Genomic DNA, 26,829 nt, shown 5'->3' with positions numbered 1-26,829 from the left:
GCGCATTTCGTCCAATTAGCAAATCATCCAGCGGGCTTAAAAATGTCCAATTCAGATTGCAAGATGTATTACATTGGTATTACTTATTAAATATCCACAATTTTCGCGTTTACACTCTAATATTCGTAGCCTCCGCAGTATTCACCTGTCACCTATTATTAAGTTTGGCTTAATCGGATGCCAGTGATTAAACGTCAAGTGACAAATCGCTGAGAGGTGATCCTATGGGCTCAGGCCTGAAATATCTGTTTTCCTAAAATGTACAATTCTTAAAAAGTATACGTACTCATCATGTTTTCATTCCTATTTTGTCAGCTTTATCGAAATGTCTTTAATTTAAAATGTGCGGTCTTAGAAGATTCATAATGTTTATCATCAATAGCCCTTTACAGTCCACTGCTGGACTATGAGCCTCCTCCACTATAGTGGAGGGATTTGCCATAATCCCCACGCTTGGCAGGCGGGTTGGAGATCGCAGTTTAAAAGATTGATGTTTTTCAGAGAGCGCTGCTGCCCATTCTCTGTTTGATGTGTAGTCCCTAAGTCGCCTCTTACGACACCCGCGTGAAGAGTAGGGGTTGGTTACAAATGTATTCTACTCTGCCGTCACCACACGGCTCTCATAATAATAAGAAGAAGAATAAGAATTCATAATGTTTACATTTCTATAATTTGTATAATCTGAAAAGCGAACATTGTACAAAAACTGTTATTCTTGGAGATCGACAATTTTAAATAGTTGACATTTTAAGCAGCTGAAATTATGCCAGCTGCTGTTGACGTGCTCACATTCTGAATAGCAGACATTTTGCGAAAAATAAATTTTAGGAAAACGGATAATATTTCAGGTCTGTACCTCTAGCATGAACAACTTTCGTCTTCGAATCGTTTGCGTATTCGACAAAATTCGATACTCAACCTTCGAATTAAACGATAATGTGACAATTTTGATTCTCAAAATAAGTTTCGTGCAACCACATTTCATACTAAGTTCACTTTACGACACGTTCACAATCACAAGGGCGCTGTTGTAGTTTTCTTACTAAATCTTTTGATGGTGATTCGAGTACGCAAACGATTTGAATTCGAAAGTTTTCGTGCTAGCCGTACGGAGCCATCCTATCGAGTGATCGTATCGAAAAGACACGTGGATATGGATTCTGGTCATAGTACCTGCTTGCTCATATCCTCCAACATTTCAATGAGGTGCGGCTGACGAAGCTCAGGGATCGTCTTATTGTTGATGCGGGATACGTTGGTCACCTGTGTACAATAATAAATTATAAATTAATATTAAGAAAAACCTTCTTAATAATTAACTTTTAAAAAAAAACCGACTTCAAATGCGTGAACACAAAAAAAAACTAAAAATTAAAAATATTGCGTATAAAAAAGTTCATCCCCAATTTTCCACCCTTGGGGGTGAAATATTTTCTTCAAATTCGCATGAAACCACCCTTTTGCTAATACCTATTCAACAAAAAAATAATCGTTCAAAGTGATTTATAATCGGCGGAGATATTGCGTATAAAAAAGTTCATCCCCAATTTTCCACCCTTGGGGGTTGTTTTTTCTATTATTAAATTTAAATGAGACCACCCTTGAGGTATTACCTATACGCCGAAAAAAGATTTGTTCAAATCGGTTCATAATTGGCGGAGTTATCGCGTAACAAACATAGAAAAAAAAAAACATACGGGTCGAATTGAGAACCTCCTCCTTTTTTGAAGTCGGTTGAAAATAGGATTTTATTCTGGCCACCTTCCAGCTCAGTCATCAGTATGAGGCAAAAAAGATATATTGGACGCGTTTGACGAAAAAAAGTGCTTCGAAGCTCTTATAAGAAAAATGGCGATCATTCAAGGTCAAGGTAGACCTCCTGTGGCAGAAATGATGATGATGACCATTGACTTATCCAGCATCTGCTTCGCACTGGGAAGTCGAGCATTAACTTCGAATATGTTCTTCTAATTGATTTCGTGGTCCAATGACAGGAACTATTCCCACCTCTCGTTCCCACCGCTGCAAGTCCTGTGTAGCCAGGATCTACAGCTTGACCGTCAACCAGTGAAGGTCAAGTTTGTCCCGGGGGAAAGTTAAACCAATATTACCTGCTGGGCAAGTTATACCCAGCTTCACCCTAGGGGGGACAAGTATCACCCAGCTTCTGCCCTAGTGGGGACAAGTATTTCCCAGCTTCTGCCCTAAGTGGGGGGCGTCCAGTGTCATACCTAGCTTGGGGGGGGGGGCATGATGAGGTCAGCTAAGAGCTCGCACCACTCATAGTCATCCATCATCTGGCCTGGGACAAGGCATACCCAGCTTCTGCTTTAGGGAGGGACAAGTCATACCCAGCTTCTGCCCTAGGTGCGGACAAGTCATACCCAGCTTCTGCTTTAGAGGGGGACAAGTCATACCCAGCTTGTGACCTAGGGGGGGCAAGTCATACCCAGCTTCTACCTTACGGGGGGGAATAGTCATACCCAAATTCTAACCTAGGGGGGGGGGGCTAGTCATACCCAAATTCTACCCTAGGGGGGGGGCTAGTCGTACCCCTGAGATACGCCCATGGGAAGGCGTATGTTAAGCAGTGGACGTCCTGTGGCTGAGATGATGATGATGATGATGGGTACAGACCTGCTGACGACTGGTCCAGATGAGGTCGGCTAGCAGCTCGCACCACTCCTGGATGGTGTTCAGGTTGGACTGCATGGGCACGCCGTTGCCGCTGCATTGACTATCGAGCTATAGTCCTAGCGCTAAACTGAGTCACGCCCGTATTCACAAACATCACTATGAGGTCTCACAGTGCGCGTGGGCGCACAGGGTGACACATGAACTAATCACAGAGCTTTGTTCAACGCTGTGCGTGCGATTTGCTGCTTCACTTAAGCGAGTATCGTTTGTGAATACGGGCGTCAGTGCCTGAGGTATGAGAGTGACACGGGAGTCTTACCCAGCTTCTGGCCTAGTGGGGGGGCAAGTCACACCCAGCTTCTACCTTATAGGGGGAGGGGGGACTTTTGTGATGCCAAACGTCAGCGAAAATTCATATCGTGTCACCTCAGCTCAACTAATCCAAAAAATCCAAGTGGACTTGACTTACTTGACTTATCCAAGTCAAGTTAAGAAATCCAAGTGGGGGGGTGGGGCAATCATACCCACTTTTTGGCCTAAGGGGGGCAAGTCATACCCAGCTTGTGACCTGGGGGGGGGAGTAGTACCTAGCTTCTGCCTTAGTAGGGGGGGGGGGGGGACGGGACAAGTCATACCCAGCTTCTGGCCTTCAAGTCAGATCGTTTGAATTTGCTCTTTCAAAGCTAATTCGCGAGATACGCCCATGGGAAGGCGTATGTTCAGCAGTGGACGTCCTGTGGCTGAGATGATGATGATGATGATGATGATGGGTACAGACCTGCTGGCGGCTGGTCCAGATGAGGTCGGCTAGGAGCTCGCACCACTCCTGGATGGTGTTCAGGTTGGACTGCATGGGCACGCCGTTGCCGCTGCATTGACTATCGCGCCATAGTCCTAGCGCTAAACTGAGTCATGCCCGTATTCACACACATTGCTATGAGGTCTCACAGTGCGCGTGGGCGCACAGGGTGACACATGAACTAATCACAGAGCTTTGTTCAACGCTGTGCGTGTGATTTGCTGCTTCACTTAAGCGAGTATCGTTTGTGAGTACGGGCGTCAGTGCCTGAGGTATGAGAGCGACACGGGAGTCTTACCCAACTTCTGGCCTAGTGGGGGGGCAAGTCACACCCAGCTTCTGCCCTAGGGGGGGGCAAGTCATACCCAGCTTCTGCCCTAGGGAGGGACAAGTCATACCCAGCTTCTGCCCTAGGGAGGGACAAGTCATACCCAGCTTCTGCTTTAGGGGGGGACAAGTCATAGCAAGCTTCTGCTTTAGGGGGGGACAAGTCATACTCAGCTTGTGGCCTAAGGGGGGACAAATCATACTCAGCTTGTGGCCTAAGGGGGGACAAATCATACTCAGCTTGTGGCCTAAGGGGGAGCAAGTCATACCCAGCTTCTGGCCTAAGGGGGGACAAATCATACTCAGCTTGTGGCCTAGGGGGGAGCAAGTCATACACAGCTTCTGATCTAGGGAGGGACAAGTCATACCCAGCTTTTGGCCTAGGAGGGGACAAGTCATAGCAAGCTTCTGGCCTAGGGAGGGGGGGGGGGCATCATACCTAGCTTGGGGGGGGGGGGCATGATGAGGTCAGCTAAGAGCTCGCACCACTCATAGTCATCCATCATCTGGCCTGGGGGGGGCAAGTCATACCCATCATCTGGCCTGGGGGGGACAAACCCGGGGAGGGTGTAGTACCTAGCTTCTGCCTTAGGGAGGGGGGGGGGGGGGGCAAGTCATACCCAGTTTCTGGCCTTCAAGTCAGATCCTTTGAATTTGCTCTTTCAAAGCTAATTCGCGAGGGGGGGGGGGCGTCCAGCGTCATACCTAGCTTGGAGGGGGGCAAGTGATGAGTACTGACCTGCTGTCTGCTGGTCCAGATGAGGTCGGCTAGCAGCTCGCACCACTCCTGGATGGTGTTCAGGTTGGACTGCATGGGCACGCCGTTACCGCTGAGTTGCTGTTCGCGCTTCCATCTGGAAAAGTGTTGGTGGTTTAGTAAAACCCAGAGTAGTATGTCTTTCCCGCAGTGACAACCTAATGTCCCGTTTGCAGGGTACAAAAAACCGATTCGTTCGAATTTCCGATTCGGTTTTGTCATTAAACTGGACCAGTAAAAAACAGGATCCAGTTTAATTACAAATATTTTGTGTGTATCCAATTTGAACACAAGTGGATAGGGTTCCTTAGTAGCTAGTTAGTGGTTCGACTATATTCGTCCGTCAATTATTTATTTTAAGGACAGCTAACAAAGATAATATAATTATTTTTATAATTATTGTCAACAAATATTTGACACGCATATTCTTAATGAACCAAGAAACAAATACGAAGTTATGATGCGTTGGAGGTTCCGTGTGACATCACACCGTGATACAATTTTCACCACGTAGTGACGTCACGGGGCTCGACTTTTGAGCTTAAGTGCGGTATATCTCAGTCAATTTTCACCGATTTGGATCTCTTCGTGGATGAAAAGATCTATAAATGCTGAGTTCTATCTTTCTTCTAACACCTGTCTCGCCCTATTGTCTGCTATTTTAATGTGGTCCTTAACATCAGTACATAAGGTTCAAACTCATTTCACCAGCAGATGTCGCCTTTGTTCTAATATAGTCCTTAACACCAGTATACACCACAAAATTCTTATCACCGAAAAAAAAAATTCTGGGTAATGAGTTATTGATAATCCTATTTATGCAAAAAAAAAAGTTAAATAAAGTTACTCAAAATTTCCTCCCAAAATTGGTAATTTATGGACACACGCGTCGCTAGCACTATTTACGTAAGATTATGTAACACTTATTAGAACTCAAAATTACTTGAAATGTTGCATTAAAATGGTCTAAGTTAGCTAAGTAAGTAATAATAACACTGGAAGCGTGGTCGAGGCGTGAGCGAGACAGACAGATCGGGACAATGTGCGAGCGCGTACGACTACTCGGAGTGGCCCAGCTGTGACGCGTAAAATACGGACTAAAGAAAATTTAATAAAAAAATTAACTTAAGAAAAAAAAATTTTTTTTTTTAACTTTATATTTTTCACACATTTCTACATAACCTTTTAAAATTTTTTCGGAGATAAAAATGTAGTGGTGTATAAGGTTGAAACTCACTTGATGAGCTCCTCATCCAGGACTTGGCTCTGCAGCTGTCTCAGTGCCGCGATATTCTCCTTCATGTGGTCCGCTAGTTCCAGCTGCGATTGGTTGATCTGGGCCACCTGTGAAAAATAGACCTTATGGTGAGGGAATAACGTTTAAATTGTGGTGATAAATTATTCGAAAGAGCTATACAGGCTGTAATGGGTAAATGGGCATATGAGCTGACACTAGCGCATGATAACATATGCATATTATAAATGGTATGGTGAAGTCAAAAAATTAATATCATCATTTTAATTATTTTAATTTTCATACAAATCTGATTTTATACATTTTATTTTGTATGAACATTTAGAAAATTAAAATGACGATATCAAATTTCTGACTTCACCATACCATATGCATATTATTATGTTAACATGGGCTAGTGTCGGCTCATATACTCATTTACCCAACACCCTGTATAAAGAGGGGACAGTCCCATGGGGACAGCTACGAACGTAAGGGCTTAAGACAAAAGGAAACTGCTATAAATTACAAAGCCCTATGGGGCCCACTTAGGAGTGAAGGGCCCCATTTCATCTAAGGCAACGATGGGGACCGCTTTCAACCAAAGTTTCATGGGGACCACTATGAAAAAACGAGGCTTACAGAAACCACTAGAAATGAAGGACCCATCCTATCTAGGGCAACCATGGGGACCGCTACAAACTAAAGGGGACTGTGTGGACCACTTATAAGTATGTCGCAGTCTTAATAATTTATTTTCTTAATTTTGCGATAATTTAGCAATAAGTTCTCAAATGTAGTACCGGAAGTGAGTGAACGCCGTAACGTTATTACGATCGAGTCAATTGAGTGACGAAACAAGAACGGAATCGTGTCGGCGGGGGAATCGTGGTGCTAAAACCAGTTTCGTGTTTAACTATCACTCGGGTCGGACGTTCCTATCGCGTACCGTTGGTTCACTCAGTTCCGATACGACTCTAGCCCTGTGTGTAATTATTCTCGTGAATACACTGAGTTTATTAATTTCTACGAGTGGATTTCATTTTGCCTGAAACCTACGCCATGAACCCTGAACCAGAAGACCCTGCTGCCGGTGACAGCGATGCTCATCCATCCCTGGCCTCGACAAGTACATTTTCCCGCTCCCCATCACATCTAAGACAATCATGGGGACCGCTACGAACTAAAAGAGTCCATGGGGACTGTTATAAACAAAACGACGGGGACAGCTGTAAATATAGAGATTACTTAGAAGTAAAGAGCCCCACCATCCCATTTAAGGCAATCTTGGGGACCGCCACAAACTAAAAAAGCCCACGGGGACCGCTATAAATAAACGGGGCCCACGGGGACCGTCATAAAGCCCACTTACCAGCACGTTGAGCTTCCGCTCCATCTCTTCGATTTGGATGCGCAAACATGCCTCCAAGTCGCGGCGCTCCGTCGTCATGGGGCCCGCTTGTTGAAGGTATGTAATGTGCCCTGGGGGACAAACGGGGACATAAATAAATATACTGGCCATCACAAAAATCGGCCCACCTACGTTTTACAGGAAAGCTCGTTTCTACTGACACTCATGGTGCCCCAACAATATTGGTGTTATTTGAAAGTCCAATAAATATCCTTAAAGAAATACACATTTGATTTCTTAATAAACGATTAACATAAACGCGATATACAGTAAATGTGACTTGAAAAAAGACCTCACTTTGGGCTCACCTCTGGGATCAATTAGACCAATTTTTATGATTATAAAACCAAATAATGATCACACGTGTCCTCTTTAACAGATGGATAGCGATTAATCCCAACTTAACAGTTTTATAGCCATAAAAGTTGGCTCAAGCGTAACTACCTATTTTTTTGAAGAAGTGACTCTCGATTCTTCTACAGACACATTTTTGGGGTAAAAACCTTTCCTTTAATGAAATGAAGTTTAGAACTAGGCTTTTAAATGGTAATATAGTATAGTAATATTGGTGGGAAGTGGGGATGCATACGTTTGAAAGTGCTTGACGCGGGTGGGTCGATTTTTATGATGACCAGTGTATTATATTGCATTTTTTTACTTTAAAATTATCACTTCACGGGATTTTACATCAAAATTTTTATAACGGTAAATAAGATATTTCTATATTATTATTTATCGTGCAACCAAGCCGAAACGTCGGGAGGGTATCTAAATATCTTATTTACCGTTATAAAAATTTTGTTGTAAAATCCCGTTGTGATAATTTTAACATAAATAAATATTAAGAGAACCTTGGGCAAATGTACTCCTTTATCTAAACAGCCAAGGTCAACTTGCTGGAGTTAAGTGATGTGCCATAAAGGGGACATAATGAGAAAATTTTGAAATATGTTTTTCACACATGTTTACTTATGTAAATAAATATCTTCATCTTTATCTTCAATACTCTTTTTTCTAGGCAACTGTAACCTGCTTGCTAGTTAAGTGATGTGCCCTAAGAGGGGCATAATGAGATACTTTAAAAAACTTGGGACATTTGACTGTACTTTTTTACACTAGAGCAGTTGTGACTGCTTAACGCAGTCGTCAAGCTCACTCTGACTGCTCTCTCGCAGTTACCTTCACCCGCGCTCTTCATTCTACGTCACGCGTCCTTGACTTGTTGAACAAATTAATACCAACTTTTACAGCAGTTAATAGCAACTGCCCCAGCAGTTATAACTGTCTACCAACTACTGTAGATCGTTTCATCCACCTGGCCGCGCTCCACCAATGTGTGGTCCCGGTCGCGCGGGGTGCGGGGAGTGTGGTCCGAGCAATCCGTAAGCCATTACTGTAGTGTGCGTGTGCACTCATGGAGCATTAGCGTGTACCGATAACACTCAAACAGCAGCGGAAGAATGGTGGGGCGCGTCCGAGTGGATAGAACGATCTAGTAGGTATGCTGTTCGTTCGTTCGTTCGTTTCAGCCGAAAGACGTCCACTGCTGGACAAAGGCCTCCCCCAAGAATTTCCACGAAGACCGATCCTGCGCCGCTCGCATCCAGGCACCTCCAGCGACCCTCACCAGATCGTCGGTCCACCTAGTGGGAGGCCTGCCCACGCTACGTCTTCCAGCTCGTGGTCGCCACTCAAGAACTTTCCTGCCCCAGCGGCCATCAGGTATGCTGTATGTTGATGTAACAAATTATTCTTCTGCTTATCTTATCGTGGACATACTGACCCTTGTTCTTGATGCACTCGTGGTACTGGATGGAAAAGGACTCCATGTTGGTCTGCAGGTTGCGGATCTCGTCGCTGACCAGGTTGACCTTCTGGCGGACCGTCTGCAGACCGGTGATCAACTGTCGACGTTATATGCAGTTAGTTAAGGTCTATATTAGAATGTTCAAAAAATCCGCAAGCACGGAAGCGAAGCGAAATACAAATACAAATAAAATACAAAATTGTTCATTCAGTATCAGGTTTGAAGTTATAACAGGGTGTCGATTGGGGTCTTCTTTTAAGTAAAAGTAAAAGAAATCGAGCAAAAGAACATAAAAAGTCATATAAGTAATTTATTTTTAGCAAAAAGCGCTTTTATATTATTAATTGCGAATATGCATGTGAATATTGTATGTAAAACTAAGAATTGTATAAGTAAAGAATAATATTTCATCTAACTGTAGCTTTATGAGAACCTATTACAAAAAATAAATGCAAATGACCTCCTCTACAGGGCACAACAAATGCTGGAAATTGTCATTAGTTTTCGACCTTATGATAAATTATCAAGGTTTTAAATTATGGCCTTCAATATACAGGATTTCCCATAAAGACCATGCCAAACAAAATAGACATTACATGAATGCGAATTTTTAAATATTAGCAAGTTGTATTGCACAAATTACTAATAGTCCCGTTAGCTCCTCATAAAGCCTGGTCCGTGAGCACGTAGAATTTTGTCCAATGACCCCAAGCTAACCATCCTGCTGTTGCTGTCGCACTCGCACACTCACTGCGGGCGCCCGTCGCACAGTCGCGACAGCAATATAATTACGCGCGAGCGATAAGGATGGGTAGCTTGGGGTCATTGGACAAAATTCTACGTGCTCACGGACCAGGCTTTAGCTAAATATTTTCGAGTCGGTCAGTCCAACCCCTTCACTGTTCCGCTATTGTGGCTTCAAGATGATCATCTAATAGTCAATATTCTTAAGTTTTGCCACTGTTTTATCCTGTATGCGACAGAATTCTATAAAGCAAGGCTGCTCAACTCCAGGCCCGCGGGCCACAGTGTGGCCCCCAAAAGAATTTTAAGTGGCCCGCGCATGTAGACTTTGAAAAAAAAAAACGCACCAAATAAAAAATCCCGCCGAACACAGTACAAACTTTAAGATCTCTCTGAAGTTAGCTGTCAAAAATGTAGGTGGCCCGTCGTTAACGACTGAATTCACCGTTTGGCCCGACTCTTCAAAAGGTTGAGCAGCCTTGCTATAAAGGGTTAATGTGATGTGTTTTCTCACCTCGCTATACTTTCTTTCGGTGGGCGGCGCGTATTGTGGGCCCATGGCGCTCTGAATGACTTCCATCTCGAGCGCCAGGCAACGCCGCATGTACGCGTATAACTCTTGAGGCGCGTGGCTGGAGGGAAACAAAACAAATCAAATCAATTAGTACTCAACCAATCAGTCAACATACGGGACTATTCCCCACCTCTCGTTCCCACCACTGCAACTCCTGTGTAGCCAGCAAATATAGCGCCCCACCACCACCATATTATGGGCTGGTGCTGAAAAGAAGTGGCGGAAGAAACTCAGTCGCCAACGTGGCAGGAGCTAGTATCTAGTACTAGCTATGGTCACTTGTACTCACTTGTACTGCATGTGGATGTTCTTGGCGGCCTCCAACAGCTTTATCCTAGTGACGACCATTAAAAATATCACGTGACCGTACCTAGTATCACGTGATCCTAGTATCATATTCACTTATATTGCATGATCACGACCATTAAAAATATTACATGACAGAAAATTATCACGTGACAGGAGCTAGTATCTAGTACTAGCTCTGGTCACTTGTACTGCATGTGTATATTCTTGGCGGCTTCAAGCAGCTTCATCCTCGTCACGAACATAATATCACATGACCGTAACTAGTATCGCGTGACTGTTATAATATGTACTCACTTGTACTGCATGTGGATGTTCTTAGCAGCCTCTAACAGCTTCATCCTCGTGACGAACATATCGGATGACAGCAACAGTTCCGCGTGAGTATTTATCTCGTGCACCAGCTCCTCTACGAAGTAGCGCTGCTGCTCTTCCGGTTCGGGCGTCCTGGGAACGGAATTGTGAAAACTATGTTATTTATTTATTTATTTTGGCTTTTCAACAATGAGTACACTATTAAAATTTAAAATACATAACCAAAATTACATGTATAAGTGCCCCATCACTTAGGCCCAGAACAGACGGTGAAACGCAACTGCAACGAAACTGCAACTTTCTGATGATTCTGATGAATGAAACTGAAACTGAAATTTACAAACTGGTCGCGTCATGTGTGGTCTCTCAACGGACGCTATGGCAGAAACTTAGATGCAACTCAAAAGTAACTAGCAGTTGCAGTTTCGTTGCAGTTGCATTTCACCGTCTGTTCTGGGCCTTAAAGAAAAGCACTGAATCTGCTAAATAATGTGTAACTACGCAAAAAAAAATGCAAATACTACATTACAGTACAATTTTATATTGCTACAGTACTTATACAATAATACAGATGCATCGAACATATTCGCTAGTTATGATTTTAGCAGGATATAAGAAAGATCTGAATGTTTGTCTAAACGTGAAATTGTTAACTCCGTCATTTTATCAACTCAACAACTATCACTCAACATCAAATAAATCGCACCTTCCACGATGCGAACCTTAAAGATTTTCTTCTAACACAATCATGATGCCCCAACAATATTGGTGTTATTTGAAAGCCCAATAAAATTTTTGAGTTCGGAATTTTTTGGAAATAAAGTGCTCTAAACTCGAAATCTAGTCTTTATTTTCAAAAGTTTGTTTACAGATAAACGAAGCGATCATGTACAATTAATATTAGTAAGAAAAAAGTAGAAATAAACTCCAAACGCAGCAATTATAGCCAGATACTTAGGCAAAGCTGATTTATTTTCACTTTTTAAAAAAAAATTTTTTTGGTTTCCTTATGCGCTTTTTTTTCATATTTTTAGGGATAGTACATTAGTAGAACTACCTCCCCTATCAGTTTGATTCACCCACCCTGTATAAATACATAGAAACCAGTAGACGCAGCAGTACATAGAAACAGTGGGTTAGGTTACGTTAGATTGTAATCTTAACTACGTCAGATTTAAATCTGACAGAATTATTCACAATTTTACGGTGACATTTGTATTGAATTAACTGAGTACTCGACCGATTTGACAAAATCTTTTAACATTAGAATCCATTTCTTTTATGAACATAAGAATATTTTATTTCATTTATATTTTTTTTGTTAAATACATTTATCTACGGCTGCTAGTAATGTAATAAAGTTGAAAATCTATTTTCTTTTTTTTTCTCTTCTTGTATGTACAATAAAGTGTGTTATATCTATATCAATTACATTACGACTGCGTACTTCCAGGATTCTGGACTACTGAACGAATTCTAAATTCATGGGAAGTACCTATACTCTTCAGTTTTTAAAGTCGGCTAAAAACCCTGAGGTCAGAAGAAAACTCACCAAATCCTGGTCTCGATCCATGAGGCAAGGCAGTGCCGTACTTCAATCGGGAACTGATCCACGTATATAGCGCGTACCTGCCAAATGATAAAACCATCGGTTACCATCAAGGCGGAGCAGAGCGGAGAATGCGGAGATTTCATTATTTCTATAGTCTGGTCTGCGAGCACGTAGAATTTTGTCCAATGACCCCAAGCTACCCATCCTTATCGCTCGCGCGTAATTATGTTGCTGTTGCGCTCGCACACTCACTGCGGGCGCCCGTGGCTCAGTCGCGACAGCAATATAATTGCGCGCGAGCGATAAGGATGGGTAGCTTGGGGTCATTGGACAAAATTCTACGTGCTCACAGACCGGGCTTTAGTGCCTGATTTTGGGCTACTGGTACGTAGATGACAGTTCATCGTATCATGAAAAATTACCCTAGATATGGCAATGCTTACCTTCTGCAAGCTCTCTGGTGGCAGCTGTTGCGCTCTAGCCCAGAGCGACATCTTGGGTCTGCGGACAAGGATACATCATCATCATCATCACTAGGTCATTTAGTCTCCACTACAGAAGCATCTACTAAAGTCGCTGACGCGTCTTTCCGTTCTATACATGGCCAGAACGCACCCATAGGAAACTGCTCGTGTATATTTCGGAGTGCCCGTTTGTAAATCTGTGACTCCAAACTATACACGAATTTTGCGTACTGATCGTGTATAGTTTGGAGGAGCTTAGTAAAAAAAGTCATCTCCAAACTATACTCGATTAGTTTCTACTACACCACTTACACTTGACTAGAGTGTGTTTAGTTGATATTGATTTAGTAAAATTCAGTAAAATATGGAACTATATTTAAAATTACATTTATTTGATATTATTACATAAAATATTACTATTTTACTGAATCTATAATAAATCTAGATTTTTAAAACTATTGTAAGTGGTTTTTGAAATTAAATTGATTAGGTAGATTTCAAATTAAATAACAATTTAATTAATATGAGAGAGAGTGAGAGAAGAAAGTTCAACGCGCATTAAATACAATATTATGCGAGACTTTAAATGCTAGGTTTGTATTGTCGGCCGTTTGGTGTAGTGGTTCGAAGTGGTAGCGGGTTCGATTCCCGCACAGTACAAACATTTGTGTGCATGAACATATTTGTTTGTATTGGACTGGGTGTTTTCTATGTATAATAAGTATGTATTTACAAAAAAAAAAGTGTTTAATTATGTTTATATCCGTTGTCTAGTACCCATAGTACAAGCTTTGCTTAGTTTAGGACTAGAAGCGCAGTGTAAAATGTCTAAGGATATTTATTTATTATTTATTTTATTTATTAACTTTTATCTCAAGAACAAATTCATTTTGACATATTTCCATACCTACAATTGGTGAAATATCAGCCCCAAAACAAATATCTTTTCTATGGCAGAATAAGAAACACCAAAAAATCCTTTATCAAAACAATGACACGTGTCGTAAGATGATTCAATGTTTAAAGTAGACACGCAGATATGAATTAATCTATCTATATAAATAAAAATGAATTGATGTTCGTTAGTCTGATTAAAACTCGAGAACGGCTGGGCCGATTGAGCTGATTTTGGTTTTAAAATGTTTGTCGTAGTCCAGGGTAGGTCTAAACGGTGAGCAAATACGCGCGTGATATTGTTTTTCTGTAACAGACAAAATTCCACGCGAGCGAAGCCGCGGGCGGAAAGCTAGTATGTAATAGAAAGAGAGGTTAATAAGTCAAAATGACTAGCATGCAACTACTCGCGTATAATTGTAATCACGCACTTATTACAATACATACATGATTAGTCCGTATGCGTACTGGCGATGTATATTTTGGAGGAAGATAATTGACCTAAGTCACTACAAAGTATACGCGAGCAGTACGCAGCATATGCGTACTGGTCGTGTATAGTTTGGAGGAGCTTAGTAAAAAAAGTCATATCCAAACTATACTCGATTAGTTTCACACCCTTGCGTTCTGGCTATGTATAGAATGGAAAGACGCGTCGCTGACATAGCCCGACGGATTAGCAAGCTGAAGTGGCAATGGGCAGGGCACATAGTACGCAGAACTGACGGCCGATGGGGCAGCAAGGTTGAATGGAGGCCGCGTACCGGAAAACGAAGCGTGGGACGTCCACCCACAAGGTGGACCGACGACATCGTAAAGGTAGCAGGGAAACACTGGACGCAGGCCGCTACCAATCGATCAACGTGGAAAGCATTGGGGGAGGCCTATGTTCAGCAGTGGACGTCCTATGGCTGAAATGATGATGATGATGATGATAGAAGCATCAGTGTATTAAGACGACTTGCGAGTCCTAAACAATCCACACCTGTGTGCCTAAAGGAATCTAGTATCGGTATTTCATCATCATCATCATCATCATCATCTCAGCCATAGGACGTCCACTGCTGAACATAGGCCTCCCCAATGTGCGTAGGCGGGAAGGGCTCCTATTGGCCGTGGCCGTGTCTGTGCAGGCAACATAATAGGAGTGAATCGCGGGCGTTTAGCCAACCTAACGGAATAAACCTCGTATGCGCGCTACAATACTTTTTTTAGAAACAATAAGTAAATATATAATTATTGTAAAATTCAAGCAACATAAAAAATATAATTACTCACCAAAATAATATTTGTGCTGTCAATAATGTACTATTCAGTTAAATTGTTTATCTGTAACAAGAGGTATAAAATAAATTGAGAATGTTAGAAAAATATTATATTACTAAAAAAAATGAGTTATTCGTCATCTCGCACCTCTAAAGATGCTAGTTGGCACCTTCTGTTTTTTATGTCATCAACTCGCACCTTTTTGAAATCTGACGTGTTTATGTATAGTCATCTACAAAAATGTTTTAATAAATGACTTAAAGGAATGTGTAAGCCACTTGCAATGAGTTGAGTTTAATAATAAAACAAAATGTACTTTTCAGATAGGTTTATATTCTAAATCAACATGCTAATAAATATAAATCGGGAAGAAACAAATTATCAACAACTAGCGGCCGCGTGGACCTCGTTTAATTACTAATGATGATGATAGATGGAGTTTCACGGCTTCCCCCGCATGAATAATATACGAACTAGTGTCCGACCGAAACTAGTTTTACGACCGAAACCGAAACCGAAAACGAATTTCGGCAACGGTGTCTATTTCGGCCGAAACCGAAACCGAAACCGAAACTTCCTTACAAGGCTCATATTTTGAGGGAAAAATAAAGAAAACGTTATTATAATCAGACAGTCTTTATTGTTTTCTCTTTAAAATGCATTAAAATTGAACTTATAAAGCGCCTTTTTACTCTAAATGGTATCAAATTATGTTTAAAAAAAGAAAAAGAAGGATTTATAGTCTAGATTTTTTTTAATTCCCCGCAATATTCAGGACATCTACATAACCCGTCCCATGGTCGTGTCTTTTACCTTAATAATTTCTCAAAACAAAATTGGTAGTACGTAAGTTAGTATCCACTGTACTTGGCACTTGGATACCTCGGTGATAAATACTAAAATGAGCTTTGAAACTCTGAATCCATAATATTATCACCATGAAATGCACTATAGTCGTTACTAACTACCTAACTAATGTTTGTTTACGTATAGCTGCATTTGCGAACCAAAAAAAAATTGTAGGTTAGATTAAACTTGATTAAACTTTTATCAGTCATATTGATATTTTTTTTTATGTTTACTACCCGCTCTTATGTTATAACGACATAAAACGAGATAAAACTTACCAAATTCAAAATAAATCACTCGAAAACTCGCCACCACAACAAAACTAACAGCAAACAAACAAGCGAGCGAATCACGACATTGGCTCTGATCGAATTTATTCACTCATTCAATGCGCCGAACATGACCGATAACAGTGCGGAAACTCCCGAATGCACATTCGGTTTCGGTCATAGTTTCGGCAAGTTTGCCGCCGAAAACGAAACTAAACCGAAACTCGTGTTTTTACCGAAACTCAACCGAAAACGAAACCGAAACCGAACATTCGGTCGGACACTAATACGAACGTCAAATTTTTTGTCCAGCGCTGTAGATTTTAACCAGTGACGATAGATGGCGCTTTTTACCCACGTCTTATTTATTTATTGAAATTTAGTTGGTCACATATCGTCATAAATTATAGCCTATATGTTAATCTGGGTTATAAACACTAATACTGTAAATTTTGAACAAAATCCGTTCAGTAGTTTTTGCATGAAAGAGTAACAAACATTCAGACATCATGACATCATCCAAACTTTCGCATTTATAATATTAGTAGGAAGTAGGATATCACAATGTCCTGAGTATACCTAATACCTAGTATGTAAACTGTCTACTAATATTTAAGTAGGTATATTTAAAAACAAAGCTAGATTTCTAGCTATTTAGTAATGGCGAATTATAATAAGTCAAGCCGCAGATAATTTTTTTTGCCACGGCATCTAACCTCAGATTTTATAACTAAGCCACGGGATATTGAAAGGCTTCAAATATTAATTCGCGTTCTTTTAAATGCCACCTAAATATCCCAAAGAAAGTGTCAAATGAAGAACAACAATTATTATTACCAATTTTACAATTAACTAACAATTTACATTGTACAGCTTTAACAAACAATCCTAAAAAAAATAGTTCAAGCTTGAACTAGAGAACATCAAATCTTATAAATTTAGCTTCTGAAATAATACATTCGTATTCTTTTAACATAAAAAATTGCCAGGCAATGAAAATGTACAGAGGGAAATGCTTGGAACATAATTTTTAACATTGTAACTTTGTTTGGATTAGCTAGTTAGGGGATGAACATTATCAAAAGTTCTCCACCGCAGCCTTTGAAGGTCCCATTTTTGGGTTTTTCGCTTATATGTCAAAAACTATCTAAATAAAAAACCAAGCATCCTAGCGATATGAATACTTCTAGAGAATTAAAATTAATTTAATTTGTAAGTCAAGTTTTTGTATATCTTGTATAGTTTTCGAGATATCTGCTCTTCAAAGTTTTGTAAAACATAAACATTTTTGCCTTACATTTTCAAACTATGAGGAAATAGTTGCCATAATTTATTATTAGATGACAAGTTTGGGTTAGGGTTAGGACAATGTTGTTTTAATCTACCCACAAAATTTAATAAAATTTGAATTTGTGGTTCCTTAAAAATTCACAAAAAATGATAGTATGGAAATAATCAATTTTCGTAAAATTCTTCTTACAAAACGCTAATTTAATAAGTAAGGAACTAGTATAAATAATTCCTAATAAAAGGCTATTTATTGCAAACAAATAATTTGAATTTGAATAGGTAAATAAAATTATCTCTTGGTAGAAGATAAAAGAGACACGAGTTTCATACATTTCATACAAAAAAAATATGTTTAAATATCCGTTGTTTTTTTTACTTTGCTTAGTTTGGGACTAGAAACGTAGCGTAAAATGTTTAAGGATATTTATTTATTTATTTCATTTTAAAGGAATGAATTTAAGTAGAAAATTAGTCAATTTAAGAATGGATTTAAGTAGAAAAAATATGTCATTTTCACTTCTTTTCAGTTATTTTACAACGTAAGAAAAACCAGATATTCTACAAAACGAATGTACATTTATTAGTCTAGGTCTTTTAGTTTCGACGTCATTGTTGAACAAGGATATCCCTTCCCAGTGGTTCCATAGCGCGGTTAACATGCGAAAATGCACTGATTCAAAGAATCCCTTAAAAGTTTGATCACTACATGCCCGACACACTGAAAGTTTTTAGTTTCAATTCGTTTTTATTTGACTGTACTTTTGAAAAGGTGCGAGTTGACGAACAAAATAATAGGTAAAATCGGAATTTCCCAACTCGCGCCTGCTAGCAAGTTTGACAGGTGCGAGATGACGAACAACCCAAAAAAATAGTGATGCAAAGAATACGAATATTCGTATTCGCCGAATAGTAGACATTTACCGAATATTCGTATTCGGTGAAATAATAATTACGAATATCTATTTTTTTTAATTTTGTCCTACACGTGTGTGTCTCCGAACACTATAGCCACAACGACACGACGAGAAAACTCGGGTCAGTATGTAACAAAGTAGTAAGTAAGTTCTCTTCCAGAATTTGACAGTCAATAGCAGGTCGATTGTACAATGTTTTTTTCTTTTGTGATTAGTTTATTTATTTATATTTTGATATACAGACAAATAATCACACAAAAAATAGGACAGAAATCAGCAAAGTTTTGTGATTAGTTACAAAGTAAAGTGATACAATAACATAAAAAAAGCCATTAGTAAATTTTAATTACTAAAACATTAATCATAATAAAAAGAGTTAAATTAATGAGTATTTCATGACTATGTAGATATATTATTTGTATTCGTATTCGCCGAATAGTAGATTTAAAATTATTTGTATTTATTTATTGAGGAGCTAATTAGGTATTATTATTAAGTTGTAATTAGGGGTGTGTTCACCATAATAGTCCAGCGGACAGGGACGTTATGAATATGTAGTTTCGGTTACGGTTACGGATATAGGAATAATATTATACCGGTTTCGGTTACGGATATTTTTTATTTCGGGTATCCGAAAGTTTCAGTTATGGTTACGGATATCTGTGCCTTAGAATGCAATTTGCAATAGTGTCTAACTCGGTTCATCCATGGCCACACACTTTACATCGAATAAAAAATAAAAATTGATCCTATATGGCATTATAAAGGTAAATCAGGCTGTTATGCCTTTACATTTATAATGTTATTTAGGCGTCACATGTATAGCTACCTCTATTTTTGCAACAACATATAAATTGTAATGTGACATGCAATAAACGTTTTGAATTTGAATTTGCTATACAAAAAAAAATTTAAACTGCCTACATCCGAAACTTTTGAATCGGTTACGGTTTCAGATATTTTCTTATTTCAGATATCCGAAAGTTTCGGTTACGGTTACGGATATCCATAACATCCCAGCATCAAAGTAACTGTAATACTTAAAACAAAAACATTATTAAATAACTTTTTTTGTTTAAAAATAAATAAATAAATACAATTTTCAATGCAATCATTGGATATTAAATAGACACTGTTTATATTCAATCAATAATTCATTTTTAATATTGTACCTACATTTTTTATCTTTCACAAATGACCTCCAATGATAACTGATGGGTTAACACACAGATAGGAAGTACAAAAAGTACCTGACAGTTTTAGTGTTAAATTGATGAATTAAAACATAATAATAGATAAATAATGATTATTGTGTGACTCATTAACAAATAAACAAAACATTTACCAACTACAGGAACATGATGAGGAAATAAATGTTAAACTATACGTACGCCATTCCACACACAATTAATTCAGAGAGAAACAGAATAATAATGAAAACAAAACACTCAAGGAGTTTGTAAGCAAAAAGTTACAACTCACTGTTAGATTTTCGTCGCCGTTTCACTGAATTTAACTAATTCGTTCACGATTTGCGGAGATATTTTATTGTTCCGAGGCTCGCGCTGAAAGCCCGTGGTTTTGGTTTTACCTGTATCGAGCGCGCGTTCCCGTCCGCGCTCCACCAGCAAATTCTGAGAATTTCGTACCCACACAAAGGCACACCGACACAGACGTCTCACATACACCAACACAACTTAATTTTAGCTGTATCAACAAACAATGACCTTACGTACCTACTTTGCCGCAAATTAGATATTGTCTAGCTTGCACGTTATAAGATTTACATTATAATTGCACAAGATCACTTCGCAATTACGCGACAAGGTGTTTTTATCAGCTTGAAAAGTATTCACAGGCCGGCAATGACGAATGGCAGCACGCAATAAATAAAAAATCATTCACCATCCATTCCATACGTCACCTGCACCACATCATTTTGACAGCTGTAATGATAACAGGGTAGGGAATTAAATTACCCGATTTTTAATCAGTCATCTAATCTCCCTCTCCTGCTGACTAATCGAATTATTTGTAAAAATCATGTAATTTCTTTAATTTTCGAAAAAAATCTTGATTTAGATTTGTGGTGATATTTTTCAACAAAGACCTACTTAAGAATACTAAAAAAAATACATAAGTAGCAATCGTTAAAAAATTTATTTGGGTAAATATCTTATTGATAATTAGTTATTGATGTAAATTCTTTTATTTTATTTTATTTATGTTGATGATAATGATGATGATGTAGATGTCTGTACAAAAATACTAAATTAACTCAATACTAAAAATGATTAATAGATAGATAGATAGATATTTATTTGCATCACCATAATGTAATAATGTAATGTAATCATCATAATAATAAAGCTGAAAAAGCTTCTTAATTTTTTTTTTTTTTTTTTTTTTTTTTTTTTTTTTTTTTTTTTTTTTTTTTTTTTTTTTTTTTTTTTTTTTTTTTTTGAAGGGACGCGCGCTGGTAGCTTGAGGAGCTTTTCCAGCTTCACCGGGCAGAGTGGCGAGTACAGAAGGTACTCTAGCCGTTTGGCGATCGTCGGTGCGCGTGCCGACGAGGCCGAGTGTGGGCTTCGCGAAGCGAAGCCCAGGCTCGTCCGCGTCGGTCGCAGACCGACGTTCGCGATCGGGCCGTATCGAGCGCATAAGGCGCCCGATCAGTGGCGAACCCAACTAGAGGGTTGCCCACCGCGGTGTTGGACCAAAGTCCAGCCTACGGCGGGCTCACTCTAGTGGGCCCGATCGAGGGGACTACGGACGCGGCCTGAGGGCGCCACGGTAGGCTCGGACCTCGGCTCAGGCCGTGTCCGGGGGACGGATAGGGGGCTTCTTAATTATAAGCAATTTACCTTTATAAACTCAACTCAGTACTAAAAAATGTTATTAATGGAGAAAAGCATCTTCTAAGTAATTTACCTTTCATTTGGGGAGAATCTTCTTTGTGTCTGGCTACTTTGAATCTACCAAGTCGTTCCGTTCCACAAAATACAATTAGTAATGACAACATTGAATTCGTACAATATTTTGTACGATATTTTATAGTTATATATTACTACGGTATTTTAATGAGATAACATAATTATTATCAATGTTTGTTTTGGATGGATAACATAGCTTTATGATTTTCTAATTTTTCTTTCAAATTATTTTTGTGTAAACCATCGCCCATGTGCTATGCATAAAAAGGAAAGTGTTGACCCGGCCAAATTCAAAAGTAAAAAAAAGTTGACATTTTCAAAAATGATCCAAAAACGTTAGATAAAAATTGATAAAAACCCAAAAATTATCAGTGTTACAATGGACGAAGATAGACAGAAAAAGCCTAGGACAATGTGAGTATACTTTCGTAGTTTAATTGCTTAAAATTAACCACTGTACCCTGAAATAAATTTATAATTTGTAGTCAAATGAAGTACCCAGCTCCGTACTCGCAATCCTGGGCAGAGAATCAAACCAAAGGCGTGAAGAAGAAGAAACCCAGAGTACAAAATATGACGTATGTAAAATTCTGCCTTTACAGTTATCTGCAGTGCTAGATAAGCCATAGTTTATTGTTGTTGAGTAAGATCAGAATTCAGAATTCCTTTGATTCGTCGAATAAAAACAGTTGCAGTTAGGTTATTTTTTATATTATTGATTCTAGCCAAATCGGCCACGCACCACCACATTCCCACTCGTGGGCAAACGACCGAAATGTGCCTAAGAGGGTGAAGAAGAAGACCCCATCTCCCCGTGGTGCTGGGTGAGTCTATTGCCCGTATTCACACGATGTTTGCTTAAGTGAAGCGGCAAATCGAACTCTGTGATTGGTTCGTGTGTCTCCCTGTGCGTCCACGCGCACGCGATGCTTTGAATGATTGTTTGTCAATTTCATAATGTACTAGCGGCCGCCCGCAACTTCGTACGCGTGGATCCCGTTTTACCCCCTTAGGAGTGGAGTTTCGTAAAATTATTTCTTAGCGGATGCCTATACGTCATAACATCTACCTGCATACCAAATTTCAGCCAGATCCGTCCAGTGGTTAGGGCTGTGCGTTGATAGATCACTATATCAGTCAGTCACCTTGGCTTTGAATATATTTAGATAAGCTTGTGTCGCAAGTCGCGACAGAGTCGCGGAGTCGCCTAGTCGCCGCATCTATTTATAGTCTGGTCTGTGAGCACGTAGAATTTTGTCCAATGACCCCAAGCTACCCATCCTTATCGCTCGCGCGTAATTATGTTGCTGTCGCGCTCGCACACTCACTGCGGGTGCCCGTCGCACAGTCGCGACAGCAATATAATTAACGCGCGAGCGATAAGGATGGGTAGTTTGGGTTCATTGGACAAAATTCTACGTGCTCAGAGACCAGCCTATAGACTAAAAATAGAAAGTGAGATTTCATTTGCCTTTCCCTCTTCCAGCTTGAAGAAAAACTCAGACTTATTCTCTGGGGGTCCCTGGCAGCCGGTGAAACAGAAAATGAGCCGGGGGCCGGACCCCACGGCCCCCCATCTGAAGTATGGCCTATTCCCGCCTCCGAGAAAGACTAACAAGTAAGACTGATGATTTTCAGGCCTAAACCACTTAGGCCCAGAACAGACGGTGAAACGCAACTGCAACGAAACTGCAACTTTGTGATGATTCTGATGAATGAAACTGAAACTGAAAGTTTCAAACTGGTCGCGTCATGTGTCGTCTCTCAACGGACGCTATGGCAGAAACTTAGATGCAACTCAAAAGTAACTAGCAGTTGCAGTTTCGTTGTAGTTGCGTTTCACCGTCTGTTCTGGGCCTTAGTCCGGCTGATGAATGATCGAGTGGCGACCACGAAGAAGACGTAGTGTGGGCAGGTCTCCCACTAGGTGGACCGACGATCTGGCGCAGGTCGCGGGAGGTGCCAGGACCGGTCCTCGTGGAAATCCTTGGGGGAGGCCTTCCCGCGATCTTCACCAGATCGTCGGTTTATCTAGTGGGAGGCCTGCCCACACTACGTCTTCCTGCTCGTAGTCGGTAGTCGCCACTCCAGAGCTTTTCTGCCCCAGCGGCCATCAGCTCTTCGAGCTATGTGCCCCGCCCACTGCCACTTGATTTTAGCGATTCTGCGGGCTAAGTATGTCAGTCACTTTGGTTCTCCTGCGGATCTCATTTCTGATTCGATCCATCCCCAAAGGGCGCTCCATCGCCCTTTGAGTGACCTTGAGCCTTCTTATGAGGCCCATCCATAGTAACTTCGCATTAATTGAAAAATATCCAACAGAAGTCAAATGCAAGTGGTGAGCGGGGGCGTCGAACCCAAGTCCCGAACCTCCACTCCGGAACACTCCAGCAAGAAGGATAAGAAGCTAAAGAATAAAAAGGGTAAATATCATATCCGCTTCATTTATTTATTTTTTTTATCCACAACGAGGAAGCTCTTGGCCTGTATGCCTGTATCTCACCTGATGGTAAGTGACGATCAGGCCGAAGCTGGAAACGAGCTTCAACCGGAATCCTCAACCACAGAGGAACTGCTATTCTAACAGTTTTAGTAAAAATGTTTACAATTTTATTTCCATTCTGAAGGGACGGAGAATTTTTAGCTGGTTCTATACGAGATTTACTGGTTAGGGTCTAAAAGCCACTGAGCTTGGGTACGCGGCACCATCTAATCTTCCGATAGCTACGATAGCGAATAGGATTAGGTACCTCTCGTCTCTGGTAAATTAGAGGAGAGGGTTCGTCCGTTGTTCTTTCTGAAGTGGGGACTAAGGAACCGCTTAAAACTTGACTCAATCTTAAGCAGATTGCGACTTCTGATTTATTAAACCCATTAAGTATAACACAGAATCTATCATCATCATCATCATTTCAGCCATAGGACGTCCACTGCTGAACATAGGCCTCCCCTACCTAATGCTTTCCACGTTGATCGATTGGTAGCGGCCTGCATCCAGCGCTTCCCTGCTACCTTTACGATGTCGTCGGTCCACCTTGTAGGTGGACGTCTCACGCTGCGTTTTCCGGTACGCGGCCTCCATTCCAGAACCTTGCTGCCCCATCGGCCGTCAGTTCTGCGTACTATGTGCCCTGCCCATTGCCACTTCAGCTTGCTAATCCGTCGGGCTATGTCAGCGACTTTATTAGTTCGTTTACGGATTTCCTCATTTCTGATTCGATCTCGCAAAGAAACACCAAGCTAGCCCTCTCCATAGCACGCTGTGCGACTTTGAGCTTCTGTATAAGGCCTATAGTGAGAGGCCACGTTTCCGAGCCATAAGTTACACTGGTAACACACATTGGTTGTAGACTTTCGTCTTCAGAATCTATTGTTTATTGATATTGAATCAAGTTTAGAACGTTGTTGGACCTAAAAAACCTGACCATGATGATGATGGATAACTCATAGCTCTCTCTTACACCTACAGAGCCTACGCCAGACGCCGGGGCTCCATTCTTCGTGTTCCGCGCACTAGATCCACACCGCACGAGGCAGCTGTCGCTGTCGCCGCCCGCGCATCTAGACATCAGGCCGCGACCTCGCGCGTACCTCCCACCCCAGCCATTGCAAAATGAAGGTACGTACTGCTATAGAAAGTATGTCGAACATCCGGCTCGAAGGACCATAATTTTTTGCTTAAGATGGAAATTCGTAGAAGATATAATCTCTTTAATGTAGCTCCCTCATGCATAACGAAGGTAAAAAAAACCGACTATTCCCTCCATTCCTGTGTAGCGGAAAAGTGTGCGTTGCAGTATGGAGATTCATACAAATAATATTGGCCGCCTCGAGATGATACGATTACGATCCCTTTCCGGGTTGATAAATGTGCGATGTGAATATACAGGATATTACACATTATGTCAATCCGGCTCGAAGAACCATATTTTAGTTTAACGCTAACGTATTAACTTTTGGAGAAACTGTGCCTACTTGAAACCTACTGTATAAACCTTCCATGAAACTTGTTTGTGTTATTTGCCAAGAGATGTCACTGTACTTTGAGACGCGTAAAGCTGTACCGCGGTGCCCAGATTTTTTCCCCGGCTTTATATACCTGAGCCCCGATTACGGTAACTTTTAACGTCTACAATCCAGACGCGTTTCTGATTCTGCAATACGATTGGTCAAAACAGCTGACGTACGCTGTTGAACGACCAATCGTATCGCAGAATCGAGAAGCGTGTCTGGATTGTTGACGTTAAAAATTACCGTAATCGGGGCTCTGGACAGCTTTGACATAATTAACCTTTGTGAACCATTGACAACCTGTGTCAAGCAATAAATTGTCACCTACATATTGACGTCTTATTTAAACCTAGATAAGAGTCCCTTAAGTGCACCGAGAGTATCCGTGGTTTATTCAACCACTAAGGCCCGGTTTTTTGATTCGTAGTTAAAATAACCAATGGTCAAATTTGACAGATGTCAAATGACAAGTGGTTAAATATCGGAAAAAAATGTTTTTCTAACAATGGTTAGCTCGACTTTTAATACATTTTTTTAACTATTAGTTAACATTTTGTTAATATTTAACCATTAGTAGCAAAATTTAACAATTTGTTATTTTAACTATGAATCAAAAAACTGGGCCTAAGGCTGGGTAATGGGTTGCACCATTTTACTTTTGACCATAACGACTTAGCTACTTATAGATCGTTTCATCCACTCGGACGCGCCCCACCAATTTTTGGTCGAAGCGCGGGGCGCGGGGAGTGTGGTCCGAGCAATCCGTAAGGCATTACTGTAGTGTGCGTGTGCACTCATGGAGCATTAGCGTGTACCGATAACACTCAAACATTCGCGGAAGAATGGTGGCGCGCGTCCGAGTGGATGAAACGATCTTAGCTCATATTGTAATGGAGTGTCAAATAATTTCAGGTAAAGTGATGTCCTCAGCGAAAACACCCTCACTCAGTCTCTCGCCTACAAAGAAAAGTTTCCAAGTACTCCCGAAAAAGAACATCAACTAAATTGAATCTACCATTTTTATTCGTGCCACCGCTCTTTTGTATTGAGTGACAGAGACAGAGTGCCAAATATATTTTTGTGACCAGCACTCATGTTTTATTACTTCTTTACATACAAATATGTGATTGGTAATCTTATTTACAATTAAAAAAATATTTTTTTTTCTTAAAAACAATAGTTATATCGATTAACTAAGTAGGTTCCTGCAGTGATGCGTGAAGGTGGCATGTGACGTCACAGCTGTCAAGGTATAGACCCAATAAACTGAACTGTCCCACCCGAGACATTGACAGGGGGCGCCACCGTCAATACCGGATCGCTGGTTCCGATTTTTGCCATGTTGGAAACCATATAGTTGAACGATGATAGGCGCCCCCCTGTCATTGAGTTTGCTGGGACAGTTCAGCGTGGGTCATCTATAGCCAATAAGTTCGCGACACGTCTTATACAATGAGGGTTTTCTCTCGATTGAAA

At 40.5% G+C, this 26,829-nt stretch overlaps 2 protein-coding genes across 2 annotated transcripts in view; one reads left to right on the top strand and one right to left on the bottom strand.

The window, feature by feature from the left end:
• Positions 1-20,342, bottom strand: part of LOC135085250 (signal transducer and activator of transcription 5B) — a 54,349-nt gene extending 34,007 nt beyond the window's left edge. The window contains exons 1-11 of the mRNA XM_063980002.1: positions 20,146-20,342; positions 15,100-15,150; positions 12,907-12,964; positions 12,464-12,540; positions 10,894-11,043; positions 10,231-10,348; positions 8,949-9,069; positions 7,127-7,236; positions 5,758-5,864; positions 4,503-4,617; positions 1,174-1,263 (exon numbers count right to left, since the gene is read on the bottom strand). Coding sequence (XP_063836072.1) covers positions 1,174-1,263; positions 4,503-4,617; positions 5,758-5,864; positions 7,127-7,236; positions 8,949-9,069; positions 10,231-10,348; positions 10,894-11,043; positions 12,464-12,540; positions 12,907-12,957 — 939 coding nt within the window. The 5' untranslated portion in view covers positions 12,958-12,964; positions 15,100-15,150; positions 20,146-20,342. The remainder of the gene's footprint in view (positions 1-1,173; positions 1,264-4,502; positions 4,618-5,757; positions 5,865-7,126; positions 7,237-8,948; positions 9,070-10,230; positions 10,349-10,893; positions 11,044-12,463; positions 12,541-12,906; positions 12,965-15,099; positions 15,151-20,145) is intronic.
• A 1,289-nt stretch (positions 20,343-21,631) lies between these two features.
• Positions 21,632-26,443, top strand: LOC135085372 (uncharacterized). The gene is made up of 7 exons (XM_063980155.1): positions 21,632-21,756; positions 21,828-21,920; positions 22,068-22,166; positions 22,829-22,960; positions 23,665-23,765; positions 24,812-24,961; positions 26,266-26,443. Exons 1-7 carry the CDS (start codon positions 21,722-21,724, stop codon positions 26,355-26,357), a joined length of 702 nt encoding a protein of 233 aa, XP_063836225.1. The 5' UTR covers positions 21,632-21,721; the 3' UTR covers positions 26,358-26,443.
• The last annotated feature ends 386 nt before the right edge of the window (positions 26,444-26,829 follow it).

The sequence above is a fragment of the Ostrinia nubilalis genome, chromosome 28 (assembly GCF_963855985.1).
Source record: "Ostrinia nubilalis chromosome 28, ilOstNubi1.1, whole genome shotgun sequence".
In the NCBI taxonomy this organism is placed as follows: domain Eukaryota; kingdom Metazoa; phylum Arthropoda; class Insecta; order Lepidoptera; family Crambidae; genus Ostrinia; species Ostrinia nubilalis.
Note: the sequence above shows the minus strand (reverse complement) of the source record. Positions and strands in the feature narration are given on the sequence as shown.

Coding starts and splice junctions, on each gene's coding strand:
- LOC135085372 (XM_063980155.1), top strand. CDS start 21,722: ATGGACGAAGATAGACAGAAAAAGCCTAGGACAAT. Junction 22,961..23,664: donor CCTCCGAGAAAGACTAACAA/GTAAGACTGATG, acceptor AATATCCAACAG/AAGTCAAATGCAAGTGGTGA. Junction 24,962..26,265: donor CCAGCCATTGCAAAATGAAG/GTACGTACTGCT, acceptor AAATAATTTCAG/GTAAAGTGATGTCCTCAGCG.